The sequence below is a fragment of the Polyodon spathula genome, chromosome 56 (genome assembly GCF_017654505.1).
Source record: "Polyodon spathula isolate WHYD16114869_AA chromosome 56, ASM1765450v1, whole genome shotgun sequence".
Classification (NCBI taxonomy): domain Eukaryota; kingdom Metazoa; phylum Chordata; class Actinopteri; order Acipenseriformes; family Polyodontidae; genus Polyodon; species Polyodon spathula.
In genome coordinates this window covers 1,311,972-1,339,779 of record NC_054589.1, presented here as the reverse complement: position 1 = coordinate 1,339,779, position 27,808 = coordinate 1,311,972, and the positions used below count along the sequence as shown (strand labels likewise).

General features: G+C 37.8%; 1 protein-coding gene across 2 annotated transcripts in view; it reads left to right on the top strand.

The window, feature by feature from the left end:
• LOC121307521 (ribosome-recycling factor, mitochondrial-like) overlaps positions 1–25,029 on the top strand; it is a 36,501-nt gene extending 11,472 nt beyond the window's left edge. Inside the window, exons 2-7 of one of the 2 annotated variants that reach the window (XM_041239708.1) lie at positions 4,147–4,350; positions 7,725–7,880; positions 12,358–12,476; positions 21,289–21,380; positions 24,210–24,369; positions 24,732–25,029. In XM_041239708.1, the coding sequence (XP_041095642.1) occupies positions 4,173–4,350; positions 7,725–7,880; positions 12,358–12,476; positions 21,289–21,380; positions 24,210–24,369; positions 24,732–24,809 (783 nt within the window). In that variant the 5' untranslated portion in view covers positions 4,147–4,172 and the 3' untranslated portion in view covers positions 24,810–25,029. Of the gene's footprint in view, positions 1–4,146; positions 4,351–7,724; positions 7,881–12,357; positions 12,477–21,288; positions 21,381–24,209; positions 24,394–24,731 lie in introns of both variants that reach the window. The other variant, XM_041239707.1, reaches the window with a different exon arrangement.
• The last annotated feature ends 2,779 nt before the right edge of the window (positions 25,030–27,808 follow it).

The following is a 27,808-nucleotide window of genomic DNA, read 5'->3' as shown; positions in this document are numbered from 1 at the left end:
TGAGGGTGTCAGAATATGGTTCTATAAGTAGGTTCCTGTCTGAACGTGCATGAGTGTATTGAATGATTTTTAAATATGTACCGGTACATGGTTATCCATAGTCTTATGTAAAATAGCTAATTTATTATCCGAGTCGAAGAATTCAGCTTCATGTGACTGAGCCAGTTTCTAAGGGGAAAATGTTTGAAGGCTCTTAGGTTAGCTCACGTTACTTACCCCTGGATTATATAGGTCTATAGGGCTTCTGTATTTCACTTTTTATTAATTTCATTTTTCGGTTCCTTTTTTTTCGGGGCTTTCGCTTTTTATTTACTGTATGAAATTATCGTTTTCTGTTACTTTCGGTTTTTCCTGTCACAATATGTATTGTAACTCGACAGTACTTGCACGCTTTTTCAGTTGTGCCTTATTTCCTTAGCTGTTTTCCACAAAAAAATCTTCTGTTTTAAATTTGCAGAGTGTGTAAATACCCTATGGAAGTGAAAAATAACTTTAAATCTTGCGAGCAAGAACAGTCCCGTTTCTTGTAATCTCGTTTTAAATCTCGCAAGTGTGTTACAATCCCCCCAATAGAAATGTGGGAATGTGCTGCCACTCAGTAGTTTGGGCGGGTTTAAGTATTCATAACGAATTTTTTATATTTTCGCTGGGAAAGTGGTCATCAACCTGAATTGAGTAACCATTTCCAATGTTTTTCCAGTGATTATTGGATATAACTGATTTTCAGTATTTTAATTATTTTTTATATCGGGCTGTTTTATCGGTTAAAACCGAAAATCAAAAGCCCAAATTCTATAATATGTACAATAATTGTGATATTATTGATAATTTGATAAGTCATGATTATTTATTGTACTGGAATCCATTATTAAAAGATTACCGCAGTAAAAGCTTAGGGAATTGTAGTAAACACAGTGAAAGCATAGCTAAGCCCAGAGAGGTGTGTTTTAAAAATAAATAAATAACGTACAATTCTGGTAAATGCACAGTATGACCATGGGAAATTGGAGAATGACTCCCTAACGCTGAAAAAGCTCAGTGCTACTGCTGTTCTCTTCTTCCTCTCTCATCTCGTAAACAACCAGTTTGTCCAACAGGGAGCGGTAGAGGGAGAAACGGGTTAAAATAGGATTGAAACTGTAATTATCGTCCAACCGAAATGCCTGTGCAGAATTGTAACCAGTAATGTTCTGGATATTTAGCGTATTATTACCCAAGCTACCTGCACTGGGGTTTTATTTTCTCATGATCACTGCTATAATGGGTATTTTACATCACTACCCATTGTATGCTTTACTGTAAACTTCATATTGCTTCCCTCCCCCAGCACTTTCCCAACAAGCCTCATACCACGTCTGGGAAGTTAGTGCCTGGGGATTTTTTTAAATGTTTTTAAAAATCTTTTTTAAGCAACATATTTTGTTTTGTGTTGTGTAACCCACACATACAGCATGGTTAGCAGAGCAATTCCCTTCAGGGAAACCTGTTTCCCTTTTCAGGCAAACTGTTACACCACCATTTGTTTAAATATAAAAAGGAAAACATACTCCTAATATGTTCTATTCCCACAAGGAATCTTGGAAATCTACCAGATTTATTTATTTTTTTTATGTACATGTGGCTTTGAAGAATCATTTTAGCTTAAAATGTGAACAATAAAATTGAAAATAATTTAGTATAACCGTTGTTTTCAGTTGACTGAATAATGTAATATCCGGTACTCCTGACCGTGAAAGAGGATCTAGATTGATGTGTTATGCACTTCCACACAAACCTCTAATATTTGATACACTGTAACTGCTTACAGCAGTTCTCCTAATTCAGTGTTGCACGTACATGTTTACAAAGGCCTAATTGATTTGTGCAGAGAGACCTAACTGTACTATGTACTAGACTACAGAGTGTTTTTTTGTGTACTGTATGGGAAAAAAAACTTTTACAAGGGTCCTGTGATCCAATGTTTACGATTACAGCCACTACAAATCTCAGGGAAAGTATAAAACAGTTCCTCATCTGAAGCTGTTGATTTTAACTATTGCTGGGACAAATATCCGAATATTCAAACATGTAGTGATCTCTATGGAAATCTGGGACAGAAAAAAGGCAAGCACGTCATTCTCAAATGACTCGCTTAACAATACCCAACTTCCTGAAAATGTTGTGTGGTGATATTTTTACAGAGACGACCATATCAAGGCTCAATGTTAACATATATTTGGTAGCATTTTGCTGCTCTAATCTCTTAATTTCCTACTAGTTTTTTTTTAAATTTTTTTAATGCAGTATCATAATTCTGATACCTTACGCTGCAGTACAGACCCTGAGTGAACATTTACATAATTTCAGTTTTTTCAGCACTGTACATTATTAGTGTCTTTCATAAAGCGGGAAACCACTGCTAATAGAGCTTCCCAAGGCCAACAATGCAAATGGTACTGGACAGTGGAGTACAAATACCTACAGCACAGAACAGCATGGATACTATTTAAAGGTGTGGAGTTTATTTTATAAACCAGAGTAAAACTAAATAACTGTTTAAAAACATTACGATGTTATGAGATAACAGGCAATGTCCTAAAAGGATATTAAGTTTATTCAGGGACTATAAAATGCTAATTCAATCTGTCATGGAGATTTGTTATAATGTTAACCCTGGTTTCACCCACGCTAAACATCAACACATAATAAATACAATCTTGAGGTTCATTCATTTATCTATCTTTTTCTTTTTATAATAGATTATCACTACCTTGCGTACTTTTCCTGTTGAACCCAGCGTTTTTTTTTTTAAACCTTGTTGGTTGATGTCCCTTATTCTGTTATTACTTATTTTTATATATAATTATTAGTTGAATAATGATGTTAAATCTTGTTAAGAGATTACATCTTGTAATTAGATTTATAAATTATATCTGAATGTACACATTAAAAACACATTACACATTAAAAAATATATATTTATTTTCACAACATTTATAAATCTGGGGAAATATTAACGCTTTTTTAAAAACATGGCACCTCATAGTTTGTCATGCTTCAGAAATGCCTCCCTGTGCTAGATCTGACTAGGATTGTAACCGTGCTGTTTGTCTTCAGTCTGTGTTCCTGCTAAGTGCTCCCTGTCTGCCTGAGATAAAGCTACAGTATCGCAGGTCATTCAAAGCTGCATTGCAAACACAATTCGGCACTCTTGTTTTACAAAGATGTTTTCAACAGTATAACACTGAGTTGCTCCTGATCACTGGACTCTCCTTTATGAAAGCAGCAGTGCAGTGACAGGATGACGGATTATCTACTTTGTGTGTTTGCAGAAAGAAGATGTTTAGTTTAGCAAGCTGCAAAACACCACCTAACAATTGCAGCCTTATCTTGTTAGCATTTGTTCAATGAACTGGGGAGAGTGATGGTAACCCTTTCATTGCTTTGTAGAGCATTCTACAGTACAGCCCCACCTACATTGTAACTGAAACCTCCAACAAAAAAGAAAGAATACATGGATGAAAAACAACTTGAGTCATTAGGATGGTAATGACTGCATTTACTTAAACAGCAATAAATATTCAGAACAACACGTTAACTGCTAGATAAACAGAATGTCAGTAACACATCCCTCACCACAGCTGTAATTTTAAATTCTGCATTAGGACACAGTTAATGACCATGACCCATCTATCAACACTGTACAGTGCAGTTTATTCACAATTTGATAAGTTGTACTCCAGATATAGCAGTGCAAGTGGATGGAGCAGCCTCTGTCTGCATGCCTCCTATGCAGGGGATTTCATCCCTAGAGGGGGAACTTGACCTCCAGAGGACCTTGAGAGGTGTTAATAATCCTCTCCCTATACAAAAGGGAACAGCGATGATATGAATATCCACGGGTAACCCTGTTTTGAGGATGAAAATGAGGATATCATCAAGGATAATACACCATATACGAACCCCCAATTGTATACATTTAATAATCTCCTTGCAAAAAAACCAAACGCAAATCCGAAAAACGGAATATAATTGGAATTTGGTAAAGTAAGCAAACGTTTAGGTTAATAGCAGTCCTCAGAATTAATGATACATTGTTTGAGGTTATGGTTATGATTAGTTTTTTTTTATATTTAGATTTCTTGTCTTTTTTTTTTTTTTTTTCAGTATCCGTTGTGAGGCGCCTCGCGGCAATGGCACTGAGTCGACTGGGCCATCTGCGGCCTGCCTTGAGCCGATCCCTGCCAGCTCTCTTGAGGACGCCCCTGGAGATCACTGTGAGCCGACCAGGCCTCTGTCAGAAAGGCTGTGGGCAGTGTGGGGCCCTGCCACTGAGCCAGAGCCGGCATTTAGCTACCAAGAAAAACAAAGGTAGGGGTATTGTCTGTGACTTATGCCTAAAACAATAACAGGGCTACTTTGCTTCAGTTATGTCAGATTTGTCAACATCTTGCTATTCCCGGTGACGCACGTACGTTGTATATTTTTTTTAGTGCTGCTGTTAAATCAAACACACAGAAGAGAGATGTGGTGTGTGTTTTGGTTCCGTATAAGTCAGTACTCTGGGAAAGCAGAGAAACTACTCTAGTGCAGCCAATTTTCTGTGAATGGAAAATCAAATTCAGTTTATATTTTAACAAAAAATGTCAGTTCCTAAAGGGAAATATTTATTCAGATTGTGTTTACTATATCTTGCCTGAAATTCCTCTCCCTTGATTTAACTTTTAATATAGTTTTTCTATATTGGATATTCACTTGCTATATTGCAAAAACATTTAAAAATCTGATTCACACTGGCTTAATTCATGAGAAGGGAAATAAGTGAATGTAACAGGTGAAAACGAGCTGTTCTGGCATGTGTATGCAACGTCATTGTGTGTGCGGTGCACTAACCAAGAGGCCAGATACCTGCAATCAGAACATGGCTTCAGGTATTTTATTTGTGATTGCAACCAGATATGTTGTGCATATACAATTTATCAAAAAAAAACAAACAAATTAGACTTCTGCTTTTAAAGTAGCAGCAAAAAAATAAACAATTTGGAGAAAAGGGGTAAAAAATAAACTGCTTAATATTTTTATTAAAAGAAACAAAAAAAACAAACATTTAACATCATCTAGTATGAAAGCAGTATCATATTTAATATCGCTAAACAAAACTAGTTGATTAATGCTCACATTAAAAATTCGATTTAAAGTTTAAAAAAGAACATTTAAATGAAAATTGAACAAGTGCGATTTACATAGGATTTGATAAACATGGAAAGAATAAGAACAGGGCAAGTTAATTTATGTAAATATACCCTATGGTGGTTCCATTAATGGTGAAACAACTTTCACGCAAATAATGTATTTTAGACTGGCGTATAGCTTTTCCTTTTTGTTAGGAAAAAAAAAAAAAAAAAAAACAGCTTTTTTTTTAACCATTTCAAAGGGGTGTGTGTGTGGTATTCTGACTCCCACACAGATGTTTCTGAATGAAAAGTCTAGAACAAGTCAAAACGGTGTTTCTGCAGACCAGCCCTGCGCCCAATTATTCCCGACTCTCGGGGGTTGCTTGTGTTTGTTTATATTGTTTTGGTGTTTTAATTGCCAGTTTAATTCCAAACAAGGAGTAGTCTGGTTTATTATGATATTAACCATCTGGAAAAGTTTAGCGCTTATGGTAGTTAACAGGTCAAGTTTTTCACTAACTTTTTTATTATGTTTATATCTGAAACTGAGAAAGATTCATGTCAGATTGTCTGAAAGAAACTCGGTTTTCTGGAAGTCAAGAACCTTCACATTGTCGTGAAAAATACCTACACTATCTTTATACTGCACTAAAACTGAGAAACTATCCACCTCTTAATTCTAACATAAAACCTTACTAAAAAAAGAGTTAGTACTTGCTTATTATAAATTCCATTTAGAAAGACAGAACCTCTCACTCAATGCACTCCAAAAATGCATATCTTTAATTCATGAAAACATATCCAGGGGCTCCCAAGTGGCGCATCTGGTAAAGGCAGGATGTGCCCTATAGCCTGGAGGTCGCCGGTTCGAGTCCAGACTATTCTGTTGCCAACCGTAAACGGGAGCTCCCAGGGGGCGGCGCTTTGTTGGCTGAATGCCGTCCGGGCGGGGAGGGGACTTAGGTCAGCTCACCATGCACCAGCGACCCCTGTAGTTTGGCCGGTGCCTGAGGGCTTGCCTGTAAGCTGCGTTGTCCTCCGACTCTGTAGCTCTGAGTTGGCTGCACGATGAGTCTTCAGTGTGAAAAAAAGCGGTCCACTGACGATGCACGCTTCGGAGGACACGCTTCTGCACCTCGATATTCAGTTATTCTAGATTTAAGATTACACCTTGACTCCCTTAATGGGAATGACTTCTCCAGTAAGTGGATGTTTAAAAGAGTGCCATTTCAAAATGCTGTTGCATTGTGCACACAAGAGCCACATTTGTAATTGCTGAAGCCTCCCTGTGGTTGTAATTACAGTAGTAAGCCTGATAAGTGATGATCTAGACAGAAATGCTCATACAAGGTTATTCTTTAGGAAGAAAATATTCCAGTTGTGTAGATGGTACAAAGCATCGTTCTAACTCTAAGGATGAATCTTCTTCCTTTGAGTTAAAACACTTGACTCTAACCCTGGCTGGAACAGAACGTGTTAACCAGAAACCTCATTTGTAGCTTGATTCTAATTCTACCCCAGCACCTCCACATTCAGATTGAAAGATCTATCCCAGAAACATCAGGTATGTGACAAACCTTACTACTCAGACAGCCCGGTTTCCAGTAGAGCATTTCTCTATCGGAACTTCTCAAGTGAAAACTGAAGAAAGGGCAAACAATCAAGCAAGTCTACACTGCAGTGAAAGTATGTGCTTAATGTACAGGGTGATTAGAAAGCGTGTTTACCACATCAACGCACCATGTCATTGATATAGTAAGCTGACTTTCTAATCACCATGTAGACTGTCTGGAAGTATCACAAGGCCTGTCTCTCGCAGATCAGTGGAAGAACAATTTTCTGTACGTTAAAAATACATACGTTGTTTTACAAGAGAGAAGTGGGGTTTGAGAACACCTGGTCTGTGTTAGAGGAACGGAATATTTTTTGCAGGATACAGGTTTTTTTTCGCAACTGTTAACAGTGGGCCTTAATCACAGAACTAGGAATAGTTAAAGAATGTTTGGTCAATTAAACAATTAAATTATTATGCAAGTAAAAAAAGTAGACCAGTCATCTTCATAACTGATATAGTTGCATTGGTTTTCAGACCTGGTATTCTATTACATTAGTTTACAATGCATCAAAATACTGAAACCTTTTGACAACTATAAAAATCAATGAAACTTTACTTAATCCTTAAAGACATTCTTTAAAAAAACACAACTTGTGAGTTAAATCCTTCAGGTCAATCAGAGGAAGTCGTTGTCCGAAACATTGGTCTATTTGAACTTATGTCATCCATAACTGTCCACTCAACAGTGGTGCATTTAGAAATACTAATAAAAAATGTCAAAATCTCAGTAAGTTCAATGACAATGAAGACATTGAGGAGAAGGACTTTCAGTTAGACTGTCAGTCTAGTGCATCCTCTAATAATTCAAACACAGATCTCTCCGAATCCTGTCTCTAGTCTGTGATTGCTGCTTGTATTCATTTGTAATAATTATTATCAGCTGCATTGTTCCACTGCGCAACCATGGTGCTTAGCTGCCAAAGACTGCTGATAACCCAATATTTTCTCATTTGCAGCTAAAGGAAAAGGACAGCCACAGGCTAGATTGAGCATCAATTCTGCACTAGTGGAAGATATCATTAACCTGGAGGAGGTGAAGGAAGAGATGAACGCCGTGATTGAAAACCTCAAGGAAGATTACAGCAGGAATCTAAGCATCCGAACCTCACCGGGTGGGTGGCTTTCTTTCTTTCTTTTTATTAGTAGGAATAACTTAGGAATTTCCCAACTGTAAAATAGTATTACAACAAAGGGAGTTTATAGTGCTGACAGAGGCCTGTCATAATAGTAGCAGGAATTAAAATGTAAAAGTTATCAAGTGAAGTCTACAGGATGTCTTTGAAAAGGGAGTTTAGTATCAGTGGTCTTGGGGAAAAGTTTTATAAAAAACATAAAATAAAGTGGAGTTTTGTTTTTTTTCTTCCCATTTAGTCCTAAAAAGTGTCCAGGCTGTGCAGTGGACTAGTCTGGAGGCCACTTCACAAAACCACCACACAATGTGACACACTTGGTCTGTGCTTGAGAGGGTCAGAACTGGCAACATTGATGAAGTGTGTAACTGAAACTGTTGTCTATTTGATAATAAGAATATACACAATTGTATACCTTGGACGTCTGACATAAGGATTTCACATACTTCTCTGTATTTAATAATCATTGAAGCATGATGTAAGAACAAACATACTCTTTATCAATACATGAGCATACTTACCTACTACCGTTCAGCACACAAAAGGCAGTGAAACAATATGTGATCAATAAGATAATCACTTGGTTTTACCAATGCATTTTCAAATACCACTTTTGGAATTGGGTGAACTTGCACAGGGTGTGTTCACAATGGTTGTTACATGCTCAATAAATTACAAACTAATAGCACCGTTTGGCACTGATTATTTTCCTCCATCGTTAGGGAGGTTACGTGTGGAGCAGATCATACTTATCTCCATTTCCTGAAGCACTTCCATGTCAGTGCACCTCAGCTGCAGCCGCTGGAGTGTGTTTGGGGTCCCCTGGGGCTCCCCTCCTGGAGCAGACACTGCTGGCTCCAAAGGGATGTTTACTCTTGAACATCATCAAGTGGACAAGGAAAAACTCCACGTGGCAATTGCAGTAACACATTGAAACAACAGCATGTTGCTATCATTTAACAGCAGTGAGCACTGACGTAATAGGAATGACCCGTAATAGAATGAAGTCACTGCAGAATCCCATGTGTCTCTTACCCTCCTTCCCAAGTCTGCCTGCATTCACTTTCCATTTATTTTTTCTTCAATTACTTCTTGTCCCCATACTCTTGTTTTATTTTTGGAACTGTTCTTTTAAAATGGACAGACTTGTTTGATTACATTATGGGGAGCTACACCTATGTAGCTTCTTATTTTGGTAGAAATAAAAAGAGGCATTTGAGTAAAATCTTATTAAATCCACCATGCTATATTGCTGTATATAATCTAGAATTCCTGTTTGGGACTGTGCGTACTATTTATGTACTTGACTATGATTGTTTAAGTTGTGGAAACAATATAAATGAATACTCCTTGACTGGATAACGTTCTTACCACCTAGGTTTCGAGTTATTCTCATTATGAAATACTATACACAAAACAACAGTATGAATTAACATAGCAGCATATAGCCATTCTGGGACTGTGAGAAGTTGCATGCCTTATTAGTGCGATTGTCATTCTGCAGTATTGCTGAACGTGTTTCTGAATGCAGTAGCAGGGCTGGCTTTCCTTTTGGTGATATGCCACCTGTGTTCTTCCCCAGAAGTGTGTGTTTCTTTTGGGGATGAGCAAAGGCTTTCAAGCATACAATAATTGTATTTTTGAAAAATAGCAATTGTTCAATCTTGACCTAAAATGACATAATTTAGTTTATTTCAATAATTCAGTAATAATGTTCTCATATAGCTTGGATTTAGTTATTTATATGTATCCTGGTAGTTAATTGAAAGGTAGCCACAGTTAAGGAATATAATTAAGCATTGGGTCATCATGTTAAATCTGTTCAAAGTAAATGGTACCAGTTCTAAATCTGGATGTAATGCAGTTTATTTGTTTATCAGTTTACACATACATGCATTCTAATGCCTCAGCGAAAAAAAACAAAGCTGTTAAATAATTACGCTAGTACTGTAAAAACGAAACTAAAACAAGTGGCAATATGGTATAGGGAATTGTGCTGGACAGAAGAAAGGGCTTTATTGTTTATGGACACAAGCATTGTTGTGTTGAGCGCAGTAAAAGGTTAGAGAACCCCCTTTTTAATGTATATATAGAATGATCAAGCCATCCCCACCTATTATTCAAAATTGGGTCTTTGGGTATTTGTATTCAAATAATGAAATGTTAAATCCCCACAACATCTCCCAAAGAAAACAAAAGTAAAGTAACTCAAGATTTACCCAGAACCGAACACTGGACAGGGAAACTGCTTTATGCTTCACAAGCACGCCCCCAAAAAACAGCAATCTGCAATGTTGGCCCCATACAGGGTGGTAGGTGCATTGAAGTCTGTTGTAATCTTTTAAAAGAAACCGCGAAAACTGTTTTGTGAATCGAATTTTACCCAAACGCGATCCAGAGTTCAACAGGAAGCTTGGAGTCTGTGATACATTTTTAGAGATCCAGGACATTCAAGGCAATTATCATGATCACGATAACAGACAGATGGACACAGTCAGTGCATAAGGGTCCACGATTTCATAAGGACTAGCAAGAAACCAAACTAAACAATAATCGAACTGCTTCCATTTGCAAATAAGTTGTTTTTAACATATTTATGTTGTTTGGCAGGAAAACTTTGAACTTGCTTAAAAAACACAATTTTGTATGTAATATATTTGAATACGGAAAGAGCAGTCTGCTTTTCTTGTGCTTATAGATGAAAGCCTATGCAATGATCAGTTCTATTCAGCTGTTTTTATAGAGTGTTTATTATCAGCCAATGATGGCATACTTTTTTAATTATCATTATACTTCATAACATTTTCACAGACCTGTTCTAGTCTTGTCAGTTTAAATGTGCTCCCCCCCCCCCATAGTTTGTAGCTTCAGAAGTCTTTGATATTCACGATATAGTAACTCCTTCAGAACTAGCCCCTCTGCAGCTTGGGCTTGACCAGGAAGACTCCGTTTTGGTTAATCATTTCCTGAAAATGTTTTTTTGTACAAGGGAAATGTCAAAATGTCTCTTGGAAGTGTTTGCAGATGTGATGGAGAAGTAAGACTTCAGGTAATGGCTTGGCAAGGCAGGAAAAGTCCAATTGGTTTGAAATTAGCATTCTGAAGGATTCCATGAGGCATGTGTCAGACTCCCACAGGACTGCTCTCTGAGTATTTAGGCCTCGCAGTCTAAACAAAACAACACAGACAGTCAATTTCCAATTATTGTGTCAGGTGCAATCTGATCTCACCAGAACAATGCTAGCGATATGTTGGACTGTTTTTAGAAAAACAAGCAAAACTCAATCCCAATCTCAAAAATCATCTTATTTATTATACTATATTTATAGGCTTTTTTTTCTTCCCCAGCATGCTCCTCTTTTAAAATACTTTTTGCTAATTTAAACCTTTTTTTTTTTTTTTTTTTACAAAAGGAACCTGATCATTGATTACAATTTTACTGCAATTCATTGTACGGCAGCTACCCAAAGTTAATGAAGGGATTAGTCACAACAAAATAACAAAAAATGCTGACACCATTTTAGGGGAAATACCTGGTTTACCCCAAATTTTTAAAAACTCATTTCGGGGATACTGGGTAATGCTGGGGTAATCCTGTGTTGCTAAATTAAACCCTGGAACCAGAATTTACAATGACAGAAGACTGAGAGGGTGGGATTGTCTTTGGTCCGAATGACAGCATTAGCACATCGTGGCATGGATTCCACAAGGTGCCACAGCATTGGGAACCATTCATCCATGCGGCTGTGGACAGCCACATGCCTGGCTGCCTCGTTGCCTCAGTGTGTTTGGGGCGGGGTTGTACTGGCTGGGGTAGAAGTGTAAACCAGTTTTGTACACTGTGGGCCCGATGGATGGTAGAGTTCTGGAACATCGTCTCCCCATCTGGATTCAGAAACAGCATTGCAGAGTAATCTTGGTCTACCACAATAGCTAGGGATTCACTGGATGTCTCCTGGCCCTGTAATGGAATGAGCATCTCAGTCTGGGGCTTCTCAAACTGAGACTGCACATTGTGCTGAATTGTGCCAAATAGTTGCTTTTGTAATATGGGCTAATGTTCACCGGGAGGGGGGGGGCGGCTTGGCTGAGACTTTGAGACTCATTCCACCACGGATCTGAGCCGAGTCCCCTCCATATCATAATAACCTTGAAAGGGCTAACACATGGAAAAACTTGTGACACTAATATATACAGTACTTATGGAAATCGATTTAGGAAACAAGTCTTTTATCAATTATATAATTATAATATTTTAGGACACTAATTCATGTATTACCCATTTTCTGTTTAGTGCTACTCCATGACATCTGAAATCAAATGTAATTGTAATAGAATGTGATTGCTGTATAAACCAGCTGTATTCCAGAGAAGTTCAGTCATGGGTTCTGACTTGCCAATCACAAGCATTATGTCAGCATGAGTCTTCTATTAAATGTGTGTTTCTTTTACTCACTAGGTGCTTTAGACCACATTACTGTGACAACAAAGGATGGAAAGTTCCCACTAAACCAGCTCGCTCAGATTTCTATGAAGTCTCCACAGCTCATCCTAGTTAATCTGACTAGCTTCCCTGAGGTAAGTTAATGAAACGAAAAATAGAGTTGCAATGACCAGTAATTGTCATAAATTATGATGCAAAGACCATGTCATTGTATAACAGCCACTTCAAGCCTTCACTACCACACACAGACACACACACACACACACACACGCTCATGGCTGCTTACATGATTGGTCAGGGACAGTTCACAGGACCTCCTGAAACGTTTTTCCTAATTTGGGACTGAATTAAAGTAATTTCCGTTGCTTGTCTTAATTACTTGACACCTAACACCCCCCCACTCCCTCCAGTGTCTCTTTATGGACAAATCTGTTGCCTACAGGAAGAGAGAGCAGAAAAGCTCAGTAACAGTGGCGCTGATCCTTTTTTGTTAGCTTGTAGATGACCATCAAAAACATGCCATTTATCAATTTGATATTATGTTATCAGCACAATAAAAAAAAAAATCAAGACAAATGTATTGATGATGTCACAATAATTGATTATTGCGCCAAACCAATTCCAAGTTGTCGGATTGGACATTTCAAAATGGGTAGAAAACCAGGGGTCAATAAACATAATCCAAACAATGTACACTTAATAATCACAGCTCTAGAGTGAGAAGGGCACAATACATATTGTCTAAATGTTGACAGCGTAGCTCAAAGACACATGTGTTTTGTATACAGCTTAACCAAACTGTAATGTATGTGTTGTATAAAACTATGGATAATAAAGCTTAGCAGGGATGTCGAAATAAGTGTTATAAGTTATAAGTTATAATTGTAAAAAGTTGTCAGGATGTTAACATTGAAAAGAAAAATGTACAGGTATGTTATTTAAACCATTGTAGCAACACATGGGGACATGTAACGCTAGATTTTTCTGAACAACGCTACTTACTTTTTAAGGCTATTATCCATAGGCACCTGATGAAAGCAACCAGTGCAGTCTCTTACACATGCAACACTGATGTTAGGGTCCCTGAACAAATCCTTGCTTTTAACATTCTTCTCCTGTAGTTTCCATCTTTGGGTATTAGAAAATCTGCTTCAAGATCTTCTAATTTGAAATTGGAATCTGCTCTGCCGTTTCAGCCAAATTGATTGATTGATTATTTGAACAGGTCTTTGTTCTTTTAAAACGCTTTGGAAGCAAAGGCCAAAAAAATCTATAAATATGGCTCTCGCTCAAGAGAAGGAAATGACCCAAACTTCCACCTGGTATTGTCAAATTCAGAAATGTGTTTTCTCTGCAAACACTCGCTTCAGAGAGATTCAGACAGCCGTTTTTGCTTTTTATAATAATGTCTTCTGTGTCTTCTGTTTTAATATACATGGGGGGGGGGGCGGGGGGGCGGGGGGCTGGGGGGGATTAAATGGTTTAAAAATGTTTTTTAAAAAAAAAAAAAAAAAAAAGTTGTTTGTTTAGATTGATCTTTCACAGATTTCATATTCCTGAAATTCAAGACTGATTTTTTTTTTTTTTTAATTAAGTTTGCATTGTTTTTAACAATACACACAAGACACTTGTCTATTTTAATAACCTAAACTGTGGCTGATCTAAGCAGCGCTCTGGATGAAAATACAATAAAATGAGGTTTATTAATGTTAGAGTGATGGAGCAGAAAACAAATTCCCAAACCCCAATTCTCATGCTTGCAGACATGTATTTGGACAGGACAGTAGTATTATTTAATTATATGGGGTATCCCCACTAAAAAGTTGCCCGAAGAACTAAAGCCAGTAAGTTGTGGGATTCGTCTTTTCACATTGGATTTTTGGTAAACACACTCATGTTTATCAATGTGTAATTGAGTGTATTAGCACTGTATTGAAATGTACGCGTTCTGTATTTAGTAAAATAAATAGAGTATGTGACCTTATAGAACACATGTATGACAGCACGTGTTTGTTTGTTAGATCCTGACAGGCAAAACTTCTGTACATCATACGATGTGAACACTGCATTTTATTTAAGACATTGCTTATTTTTTTCTGCAGACTTTTTTCACAGTAAAATTGATGAACTTTTTGGGAAATTCTGAATCTTACTTAGAAAATAGATACCATGGGAAACGTGTGACTTCTTAACTTTTTTGACTTGACAAGGTTATAACTAATGGCAAGAAAATGCTTATGATGCAGCCCTTAAGAAGCAAAATGAAGTTAGGAGTTCATGACTATGGGAAGAGATCCAAGTGTCCAAGAGTCAACACAAACTCCACCATGCCTTGTTGACACCTATCTTGACAAGCAGAGCACAGAGACAAATATATGAGAACATGCAGAGTCTGAAGCTTGGGGAGCGCTGCTACTTACCATATAACAATCTATCATCCGTTGTGCAGTACTAGAAAAACCCTTTGTTTGAATTACTTGTCATGAGTCCAGACTTCGACTACAATTTTTAGTGGACTTTGACTCCATTATTATTTTTCAGTGACTGTTTTTTTTAAATTTAAAAACAAAGAGTTATATACAAATACTGTAGATTTACCAATGACGCACTCTCCTTAGGATTACATTTGAATTATGGTGTTGCTATCCTTATAGAGCTTTTAAAAAGTGCCAAACATCACAAAATGGTTTCTATGTGCAGTCATGAAATGCCAACACTGCATTAAATGCCAAATACCAGTAGTACTTTTTGAAAGCTGCTGTAAGCACAGCCTAGGGTAAAAGTGCTTGTGCAAACCTGTCTTTGTGCAGCAGTTAAGACACCAGCTTGGGGAGTGCATGGTTGCCCAACGTCCACCCTCTAACACTGATACATTAAAGTACCTGTACATGTAAACTGCATTGAAGTAAAACACATTTGGCGAGTTCTGAGGACTTGGACTTGAAAGTACAGTAAGGGACGCATGCATCTCTGCCACAGTGTTTCCCAGACTGATGAAGTCATAAGCCAAAGCGCTTGAGTGTCCCGTGTGTTTTGGATAGTTTCTTTGCGAAAGTTTTACCCACACTGTAGACCCCACGCATTCACTGTATGTAGCAAGCACGCTGTCAGCTGCTTCGGTAATGGGAATGTAAAATACACAGACGCTTTTTTTGTGTTCTTAGTCATGCTGGGTTTTCACTGAGGCATTATGTTTGGTATGCAGTATCTCTCAGTAGGGATCCTTTTAAAAAGATTCCGATTGAGACACAGCCTTGCAACATTCGCCCTGGTGCCCCCGGCCTGCCTCTCTGGAAGGGCGGCTCACTTACCCAGGGGGGGGGGTCAGAGTGCTCTGCAGATTTCCTGTAAACCTGGTCGGGCGGGGGTTTAAAAAGTATATCAAAAACCCAATCAGCAGTCTAACAATAACACTTTACTAATGTGAGCAAGATCAGAATTGAGAGAAAATATCAAGACCTTCCAAATAGAACTAAAAGATGCAACCTTCTAATTTACACAAGCCTGAGGAACAAGAATAGTTTCTATTCATTTGTGTTTGATTGTGGTGTTTCAGTAAATATTGTCATCCAGGGGTATGCGCAAGTAACAATAACTTTTAGTATAAGCATAATCTGAGCCCAGTAAAATAGAAAGTGTGTATACTGGTACATTATGCAGTATCTAGAAACTCGTAAAAGATCATGCCAAAACACTGGGAAGTAGCTTCCTGTGAGCACAAGAGTATTCTTAAGTTAAGCTTTTCCTGGTAATGCTAGATATCTAGAGATTCCACTTTTTTGCCTTTCCTGTAATAACCCAGTTATTAGAGATCATAACTAGTGGTTGTATATCATAGTTAATCTAATAAACAGTATCAAACATTCAGATCCATTACAGATCAGGAGGACTAATGAAGGATTCCGGTTCCTGCTGAAATTGCCTCTTTTCAACTGACCAACCTATGCAACAGTTATAAAAACATTGGGTCATCTGATGTATTTCATTCAAATAAAGCCTTTAAAACCAAACATCTAACCAGTGATGCAACAATTAATCAATTATTGATCACCATGGATTTTATTTTGCTGGCCTCAATTAAACTCATTGATGGATTTAATCGCCCTGGTACCCTTTATTTGGAGGCTAACCTAGCTAGCTGCCCAGTAACATGTGCTTTACTTGCACGCTGCTGGACTAAAGCTCTTCCATCTTGTATTTATTTATCGTTATTTTTATTTTTTTAATTTGGAATCTGCAGTTATTTTTTCTCGTTTTCACACAATTTGGAAAGCCCAATTCTTCTTTTTTTATTTATTTATTTTAAATTAACACAGCTCACCTCTTCCACACCCGCGCTGACTCTGGAGAGACGAAGACGGACAGACGCGTCCTCTGAAATGTGTGCTGTTGGCCATCCGCATCTTTTCACTCTGCAGGCCCGCCATGCCTCCACTTCAGAGCTACAACGTTGGAGGATAACGCAGCTTGCAGGCAGGCCCACGAACGCCTGGCCAGTCTACAGGGATCGCTGGTGCGCGGTGAGCCGAGGACACCCTGGCTGACCTAAGCCCTCCCCACCCGGGCGGCGCTTGGTTAATTGTGCGCCGCCCCCTTGGAGCTCCCGTCCACGGTCGGCAGTGGAATAGCCTGGACTCAAACCTGCGATCTCCAGGCTATAGGGAGCATCCTGCACTCCACGCGGAGTGCCTTTGCTGGATGCGCTACTTTGGTGCTCCCACGGTCTTGTATTTCTGGTGAGAAATGTCAGAATCTGATAGAAAAAGCAGTTCTCTTGCTTTTTAATAATATAATTAATAGTCATAAGTTTTCTCAATGCAAATATTATTATACTATATATAGCAATATGTACATGCTTGTTTTCAGCAGTGTTTGACGAGTTGATACATTTTTTTTGCTTCTAGCTTTTGAATAATAAAGTGTTCTCACTGCATCGATTTTATAGTTTATTATTGCCGGTCCGATATTTGATTAGGAAACGGTTTGCTGACCTGCATCTAACCATACATGTGAGTCTGTTTAGTGTATTTCTTGACGTAACAATATGCAGACAGGATCCGCCACTGTCCATGGCCCCATCGTGTTTTTGTTGCCCACGCTGCAAATATCAAATTATACATGGCCCCTGGTTAAATTGAATTTGGCATATGACTTGAAAATGTAGTTAATTGGCTGATGCATATTAAACTTAATCTGCAAACCCCAGCAATACAGACGCCGCATGCTGTAGGAGGTTAGAATCGGAGCTACCATCTTATTAAAAGAGGATTTTTCCTGTCCAACAGCAAAGGGGACATTCCTACTGTCTCCTATGTTAAATTCTCCCTGATAACTGTGCCAGAAATAAAAATGTGATTCCAATATCTGCCAGTAGAGGGCGTTGATTCAGTGGGCAGGCTTATATCTGAGCAGTCTGCCTTCAGAGCCTCTGTCTGCACTTATAAAGTAATGGTCTAATATCTCTGGAATATGATCGTGTTTGGAGTGTTAAGTATCTGGTGTTAGCACTTCTAGGAGAAAATATTTGCATTGGATTTAAGCTGCCCAGCTTGGTTTGTGGTTTCTAAAACGCTGTACAGCGAGTCACATTGTTCAAAATGTTTTTCAAAGTGGATTTTAGGGGAAACGCCTTTTTTTCCTAACATTTTGAAACTGTATTAAAAGCACTCGCCTCGTCTCCCTGGTGGTCGTCCGATGTAAGCCTTCCAGAGGTTGCCTGGCTTGTTATTTCTAAACAGAAAGAGCTAGTGCTTTCTGTGGTTTGGTGTTCCTGTAGCAGAAGCGAAAACAGCCCCAAGCAGTGAAAGAAACAGAGTTAGCAGACTTTCCTGAGCTGGACTTTAAAGACGCTGTGTCAGAGGTCCCCGGTGGCTCACCCCGAGTGAATGCACTGCCACGTGCAGCGTGAGTCATGCTAGTGCCGTTGCAGTCCTGGCTAGGGGCCCACATTGTCCTGGCTCACTCTTGGGCTTGGTATCAGGTCAGCTGGGGATGGCTCACCTCATTGACTAGAATTTTTTTTTTCTGCATATTACACATTCAACAAAGAGTGTCCGCATTTAGGATTTATCTACTAAAGTATTTGTACATTTTAGTTGGGCAACATCCAGGTTAAGAAGCGAAAAGTCAAATCGGAGTTCATCAGGATTTACAAAATGTCAGTATTTGCATATTTCAGTATTTCATTTGCATATTACACCAAAAATCTGATTTGTGAACAGCAAGTCATTCATCCATATCTAAGTTTGTTCCCCTTTTAATGTCATGCTTTTAAGGTTAGCTATAGGTGATAGATAACATTACCATTTGGGGTAAAAAAACAAAAGGAATTGCTTGTTTTTATTTACAGAGGGGTAAGCAGAGGACTTTCATAACCTCCTGCAGCCGCACTTGGTTTCAGGGACATGGCTCTTTAGTGACAGAGTGACAAGAAAGCTTCAACAAGGGAAGCACGGTTTCTGATGAAGGGATGTGCTCAGAAGGGTGAGTCGTGGAAGCATGTAGTCAAAGATTAACCAGGAATCCTATGAAATTCCTGTGAAATAAAATTGAACAGAATTGTGTGCTTCGAAAAAGCCTGTGAGATAATCAGTTGATGTGACTCTACGTGATTTTAGTGCACTCGACAGAACTGCATCACATTTGCAGTTTAATTTCTAACTCGAACACAGTAACTACTCTCTGGAAGTGTGTGTTGCCTACAGTATAACTCATTTTAAGTTGTTTTTGGTTTGATTTGTTTTATATTTAGTGCCTAATTATTTTACCCCTGATTTTTCTCCCCAATTTTAACAATGTCCACTTATCTTTGCATCCCCACAGCAATTTCCCACACAGCTCAAGAGATACCCAGTTATACAGTGATTTCCTGCTGAAACTTGTTAACCGAATGCCTCGTGTTTGTGAGGCTGTTATTAAGGCAAAGGGTGGTTATTTTGAGGAATCCAATATTTAGAGACAATTTCCAGTTTTCTTGAACATTGCTTTGATACTCCTTATTTTTTGTTTTGTATATTGTAACGTGTGTTTTCATTTTCAAGTATTTACAGAAACGTAGAAACGTATAACATTGTCAATTATGAAAAAAACCTAGTTTCCAGCAAGTGTACTCAAACTTTTGGCTGGTACTGTGTGTGTATATATATTTTACAGCTTTAAATAGTTTAAAATATACAGGCATGTAGAGAATTGCCTGGTGTCACGGTGGTCTGATGGATCATATCATGGAGAATGTATGTTACTCTATGTACAGGAATATATACTTACAGCAATTTAACATTTACTGTATCCATTTAAGTGGAATTTTAAATGTCTGTATTCACTGTTTGCTGACAGAATATGATTGTATCCACATTGTGAACAAAAATCTCTCATGCATTAAAATAGGAATTAAGTGTTTTCCTGGAAAAAAAAGTATATTATTATTAAGGATAACAGTATATTCCACATCACTTTCACCTGTTAGGTGGGTGGAAGGGAGATACACAAACATATTAAAGATTTGGTCAATTTACTTTTTTTTTTGGTTTGCAAATTCTGTTTTTCCGTGACAGATTAATTTGTCCATTCGAAGAGTCTTTGATGTATGCAGGCTGATTGACCTACAGCTCTGGCTGAAAGTTTTGCATCACCCTGTAGAACTAAGTAATAAAGCTGCTGAATAATGTTACGTTAACATGCCGCTTTGTAGTTTTCCATATAGTTAATGAAAAACTGACAATTTGAAAAATGAGACATTTCGAAAAATCTGTCATGCAGTACTGTACTAATTATTATTCCTTCCCGTAGACTTTTGTGATATAATGTTGTAGTTTGTTTGATTACATGATGTTAAATAAAATATCTATTGTCTCAATCCTCAAAATCTAGGTGATGCAAAGCATTTGGCCCTAGCTGTACAGCAGCCATATTGACAGGGTTGCTACAGTGAGTAACAGTAAATGCTCTGCAGTGGTTGCTAATGGTGGGAAAAGGGCACAGCACTCTCTCTGCATGGACTCAGTGGCACTGTTGAGCAGGGCTGGAGCAGGACATGCTCTTTACCATTGCTTCCAGGTAGCAGGCAGTACATCAAGACAATCCCTCAATCACTGGCTCAATAGTAATTAATTGAAGAACCACCTACAGAAGTGCATGTAATTATTAAGGAAACTCTTGACTCATAGATTTGTGTGTGTTTCCACCTGTTTGTGATTTTCTTTTGTTTGCTCACTTGAAAGTATTGTAAGTTACTATAATTGCCCGAAAACTGAGCTGCAGTACATGGTTTCCAACAATTAAAAATTAAAAATTGAAAGTCAGCTTATCCTAACTGAAGTAACATCAGTCCATTTGTACACATCTGTCCATGGGTCTGTTTGTTTTTAGTAAGTGCATTCTTATCTAATTAAGGTTTTATTTCGTATTTCTCTATTCAAATATTTGTATTCATTTATACTTTGGTATCGAAATCTAAAGGCGTTTGCTGTTTGTCTGTCCATTTGTTTAAAATATGTTTACAGCAATGTGCCTTTTTAATTGCTATGTAAACACATTCTCTACTACACCTTTGTATAACAACGCTGTTTTTATTTTATATAATTTTGTCTTTTCCCCAAACACTTTATTTATATAGAAATCCCTTCTCTTACCAGCCTTAACTAACTTGAACAACGTTGCCCCTCCGACTATTCTAACTTAAAAAAAAAAAAAAAGATCTTGCGCAGATCTTGTTCCTTCCTTTCCTTTCTACTGCACCACCACAATATCACGAGTGGTGAACACAATTCACTAATTCACAGCGGGATCAAAGGCAGTCTAGCCCAATATAGCTTCCTGATATTCTTGAAAACAGAAGTAAATGTTTCCATGTTCTGGCAACCTGGGTTAGACAGCCAAGGTCCCCTCTTGTAGCAGATGGTAGTAATTATTTTACTAATGCCCTGTACCTTTTGATCTGGCTTGTAGGCTACAGCAGCCGCCACTAAGGCCATCAGGGAGAGCGGAATGAACCTGAACCCCGAGGTGGATGGAGCTCTGGTCAGGGTGCCAATTCCTAAGTGAGTAATTACATGTCACCACTTTGAAGCCAAGCAACAGTTTGTCTTGAAAGTTAGGTAGGAGACATGTTTTTCTCACCTTTATTTAATTAATTGTGTGTGTGTGTGTGGTGTGTTTTTTTTTTTTTTTTTTTTTTTTTTTGAGTATTAGGCATGCAATATTTCAGTCATGCAAACTCGATATTTCAGTCAATAAATTTAATATGGCTAATATCTTTATTCCCAAATAGCATATGTAGAATTCCATGATTCCATTTGGAATTCTTTGTGTTGAGAATATGTTTATGCTGCGGCATTCTTGCACAAATTCCAGCAATATTCATATAGTTTGCACGTAAACATGGAATTAAAAATGTGTTGTTTATGTTTTTTTCAGTAGAATCTGGATAAATATGTATATTTTTAGCCACACAATTTAAGTAGATGGTTTCCCAAAACTAATTGTAATTATTCTTGCCAGTATATATTGGATCTGCACAACACAACTGTCTTGCACTCTTCTTATCCCTTTTCTTGAAATTGAAAGTTTAAAAACTGTATCCATTCAACCCCATTGTGGATCCACCTGAAACTTCGAAGTCCCTCTGCTGCTCATGCAGCCTGGGTAATCTTCCAACAATCTTCTGAAAAATGAAGAGTGACTAGCAAGAAACTTTTAAAGCCTTGTTTTAAGCTCTGAGGTTTACTTGCATTGATAATAATTAAGCAGACCTATATTTTATTGTCATGTTAATTATAAATTGTTTAGTGCTTATAATGATGTATAGCTGTTTAATTCCACTCTTAACCTGGTGCATAATTATACTATTTTAGCATTGTGTTCCATTATTATACAGATATATCTATTGGTATGGTAATAATTAAACCCTTTAAAAAATATCAAAAAAGAAAACCGAGACATTTCAAACACGTGTTCATGTTTTTTTTTTATTATTTGAAAATTAGCCGTCAATAAAAGGCTTTTTTTAAAAACTGCACTGCACGGTGGGTTGCTGTCAAGCTCAATTATATTAAAAGACTGAAGTTGCAAAAACACAATTTTCATGGTCTGCACCTACGTGACTAATGTTAAACTTTAACCCAAATAAACTGGGACCAAACGTTTATACAGCAGACAGCTGGACATCCATTTGTCATCACAAACTGTAGGCCTGTATTAGCTTGTAACGATGTGAATGCTTTATCAGTGAAATCCAGTTTCAACATATAATACAACATAACTGAAACACTTCAGCTTGCTAAATTCTCATCTCTGACTCCTCGTGCCTGATAATATAGCTGATGTATTTTTAGAATATCTACTAAAACTTAATGTTTCTGTTTTCAAACAAGAACACCGCAGCTGTTTTGTATCAAACGAAGATAAATTCCAATCTCCAGCAATCGTTCACAAGAACAATTAGCATTTCGAATGAGTGTGACTTGTTTGATTAGCCTTGAATGAATCATTTCAGTTAATGCCGTCAGTAAACAGATGGTGTGTACTGCATGTGTCTGGAAATCCTAATTGTTGAGTCTTTAGTTTTACATTCAGCCACTAGTGTCTGTCTGGCTGCGAAGAGGTATAGCAGTGCTAATTAAAACAAGTACTGAAATAGTATTAGCCATAATAGAAAAAAATACACTTACTGAATAAAGGACATTTCATTAGAAAAGGATTCCAAGGCACCTCACAATAAAACCATACTCAAACAATAAATAATGTCATGAGAAAACCCGTCAAAATCTATCAAATAAATAAATAAAATGCCAAAAAACAAACCCATCCTGCCCAGACTTCATCAAGGCCATCAGGCTTGCATGCCATTAGTCAGAGTAAGCATGTGTTTTTATAAGTCAGAGTAAACGTGTGTGTTTTTAGTTGGGAGCACAGAATTAGAACAGTTATCTGTTATCTTGAAGCAGTGAGATCCAAAGTGTTGGTGCCACTTAGCCAGAAGTTGAGCCTTGGTTGACCTGAGCTGGAGCCAGGGAGATGGCTCCAATTTAACTAATGTCAGTTACCATCAATTTGTTGATCTCACATTTTGTTATGTGAAAGACACACAGAATAAAGCATCTGTTGGTTTTATGCAAAAAATAAAATCCAGGCTTTATACAGGACTTAAAAATGGACAACTTTTTGCTCCTGAATTGCTACAAAAGATGAAACCCTATAAAATGATGTTAGTTCATATTAGGTAAGATTTCTTTTGTTAGTTCCTTCAATGGACTGCACACCAATTTTACCTTGGTTGACCAATGTTTAAGGAGATTATTTATATAATCTGTATTGTCATCATTTGTAATACTTGTTTAATCTGCTATTATGTGTGTGCCGTGGGAGATACTGGGAGAATTCACAAAGCCATACACTCCAAAGTGTCATTAGCACCAGTTTTTTAAAGAAGTAAAACACCCATAGCGCTATTTGGTATTCAGGGGACTAATGGTTTTGTGAATGTCATCCTTTGTCCCAGAATGGACATTCGTTTAACATTTTAGCTGAAGGACAGCATCTAATACAGCCCCCATATTGAGAAACCAACACCACAACGTACAGCCCCTGCTATTCAGTTGAAGTCTGAGTTCCAGTGAGGTCTAGTCTTGCTTAGCTTCTGAGATCAGAAAGATCACAATACAAGGGAATATGGCTTCAGGCTATGACCTTGGTGTCCTTTGTATATGAGCAAAGGCCAGCGGATATACAGTGCATATTATTACATTAAAAAAGCAACTGCAGGGCACATTTCTGGGAAGTAATAAGAGTCAAGTATTTCATCGCAAATGCTTGGAGCTGTTTTCCGGTGCCAAGGTCTTTAATGAGCTGTGCCTGTATGTGTTTAACAGAGTTACAAGAGAACACAGGGAAAAGCTTGCCAAGCTTGCCAAACAGTTCACAAACAAGGCTAAGGAATCCCTAAGAAAAGTGCGAACAAACGCTGTGAACCAGGCCAAGAGATCGAAGGACACCGTTTCTGAAGACACCATCAAGCTAATAGAGAAGCAGGTAAAGGACGGTGCATGGTTCATGGTGAGCTGTAGCTTTCTGCATTGGTTGTATACTGTACATACATGCATACACAAAGAAGGACAGGGAGCCTACGTGTACCCTGATATGTTAATACTCACAGTAACATGTGCTAAAGAATGTTCAGAGCAAGTTTCATCACAAAATGGTTTTCTAGCTACATGAAAATAAAAAAATACACGGAACAAACATATGAACAAATGTATAGCCCCTCCACTGGGGATAGAAATAGAGAGAGAATAAAAAAAAAAAAACAAGGCAAAACTAAAATGAGAGATTATTATTAGAAATGTATAATCAGAGTTGATGACAGGAAATATCCTTCAAATTTCCTTTTACAGATCCAGCAAATGGTGGATGGTGTTGCTGCCGACATGGACAAGCAGCTGACCACAAAAACCAAGGAGCTGCTGGGATGAGAGGAGCGGGGGTGGGAGTGACATTCTCTCTGCTTATTTCCAGTGCCTGTCCATGGACAAATACAGCCGCGTGAGCTGGACTCAAATAAAAAGAAAAAAATAAGTCTGTGCTTGTCAATGATTGTGTGTCTCTTGAAACATGCTGTTTGAGCAAGGGCCATGAAGTGATTATGGTGTATTTATGTAATTCACTCATGCATAAACAAAGCTTGGCATATAACTATAGAGTCTGTTGGCTAATTCCACTACATGTTTTCTACCAAACTTCTTTAAAAAAATCTTTTTAATGAGGTTGCCCCTCCTTTTAATCAAAACCAGTGCCATACATTTTGCTTACATGTGCCACATAACATGTTGTCGGTAAGGGGGGCATATGGTTTGCTGTTGCTTGTGATGATCAGTTATGGCTAAATGTTTTTTGCAATTTTAATATAGTCAATACAGTATGCAGTTAACTTATTACCATAGTCTTTGTATCATCTAGGTTGCATTGTTCCCTCTCTCAATGCCTAATGCCTCGTGTCTAGATTTTTTTTTTTTTTTTGGTGCATTGTTAATATGTAGTGCTCTTTTTTGGTGTTTTGATTTGTGAGGAGATCACCAAATACGGTAATACAGCACTCACCTTTTGGAGGTTCTTCATTGAAACGTCATTTAAACCTCTTAATTGTGCAACAGACTCAAGCTTTGCTGCTTCATGCGATAATAATCCATGTACTGTATTTGTTGTTTCTGACCAGCTGAAATAGTCTGACTTGAGTGTAGGTGGATATCTTAAGACGGCAAGCAGACGTGGTAGGTGTTGATCATGTCCTCCACCAGTCAGATTTACAGCTAATCAAAAAGACGCTTCTGAAAACCCTCTGTCATTTTAGGAAAACTGTACCAAAAAGAAGGGACAGTAATGTGTTTGCAGGGCAGGTGGGGCTAGCTGAGTTGAAAGGTCGCATTGTCACATGATTTGAATGGAATGAGGGAGGCTGTTCAGCCCTTAGGATTCTCCAGACAAACTCCAAGCAAGTTTAAAGCAGGTCAAATCAGATAACCACTCAATATTAGAACAACAGAACCACTCAGAATAGTTGCAAATACTGTAACGTAGTGATCAAATTCGATCTGAAGTTACTCACTGATTCCGTAAGCCATGTGTTTTAGTTCGTTTTGAAATCCCATTTAATTGCAAACCAGTTTTACTGTTTGCCCTTCATTTTCTAAAATTGATGACATATAATTGAGAGTTTTGAAAACACACATCACAATGTTGAGAACAGGTACACTTGTTTAAGATTACAATACTGCGTGAATTCATATTCTTTCCAGAAATCCTCTTTAATAAACTTAAGGAAATGACACATTATGTAGGAACTACCCTCAAAAGCATTGTTCTTAATAGCTGTAAATACTCTGGCCTTTAACTAAACAAAAGTTTATTTCATGTGCAGACAAGGAGAAATGGCGGCATTTTTTTTTTTTTTTTTTTTTTGTACTTATGTCTCCATATGTCAGCAATTTCAGAGCATTGTGTATCTTGGCTAACAACAGCATTTCATGATAGATGAATGAAGGAAAATCATAAGCCTCTGGCAGGACCAAAGACATGCAAATTGCTTTCAGCTGATTACATTATTTTAGTTGACATTTATCAAATAGATTACAGTATGCATGCCTGTTTACTACTGTGAAAGCACTACAGGGGAAACAGTACCAAGTGTTAATGGTTTTGCTGGTGAAAATAAACAACGGCAAATAGATTTTGTAAACATTTTAGTGAATTGTATGATAGCCATGCGAGCTACAAGGAGAGAGCTTGGGAGAAGCTTTGGGAGAAATTATTTTTTATTAAAAATAATTTGGCACTCTAAATGTGTGTGTGTGTGTATGTATATATATATATATATATATATATATATATATATATATATATATATATAATCTGAATGCCTTTGACTTTTCTAATGAGCTATGATACTCATAACAGTTGGCGGGCCTTTGCTTTGACTAGTAACCACAGATATCGACTGTATAGTTTTATGTGCTTCACACATGAAGCTCCAGTTCTTTGCCTACCATCTAAGCTACTTGAACTTTTGGTAACTTGAGATGTACTTCAGTACTTCAGTGAGCAAACTCTAGCTCATAGATACAATGGCATTTTTGTGAAACAACATATCAAGGACTCTGATGAAGGCATTATCTGAAACGTTTGTTGACTTGAGTGTTTTGATGATATATTAATGACCAAGCAAGTGCCCACATGGTCATCTTGGAGGTCTTCTGATCACCAGGTTGTGTGATCAGTCCATGTTCTGGGATTGACTGAACCTGGATTCAAGTCTAAAGCAGGGCTGTATTAAGATTGGAGATGGGTTCCATTGATCTTTCTGGAAAGGGGATTGAGGCAGCAGTGTCTCCTAGTGTCTTTACTGTGACAGTGTGTTATCTTGGAATACATAGGGTACCATTAGGTAGTCCTATTAGTTCAAATCTGGGTCTGTGAAACCAGATAACTTCAAAGAACAAAATATTATAAACCATAAGGCACATTCGGGCAATCAAAACATCAAATTTCAGAACATTGCAATACATCTGTTTTTTCCAGTGTCTTCTGAGCTCAGCTTTGTTTCACTGTCCTCTAGCCAACTGCACATATTAACTTATCATACAAGTTCTGCATTGAAATTCCAACTGTGTGTCACCCATATCACTTCTCATTCCTGCTGTAGCTCGTCACTATGCAGCCACTACAACGCGCAGGGGTATTCAGCTGAGCTTTATTCTCAAACCTCTAAGGAGATATTGTAATACAGTATTATGTGATGTGATCCATCATCTTCCCCAAGCATTGTATTTAGAGTTTGTGGAAGTGTGAGAGTGGTGAGTTGGCTGTCCAAGGCCTGGACCCACAACAGATATCAGAAATACTTGAGGGTCAGGAAGATCCAGTTAATGGAAGAATCCCTTTAGACAGACTAGCTAACACACTAGGAATGTTTTCAAAT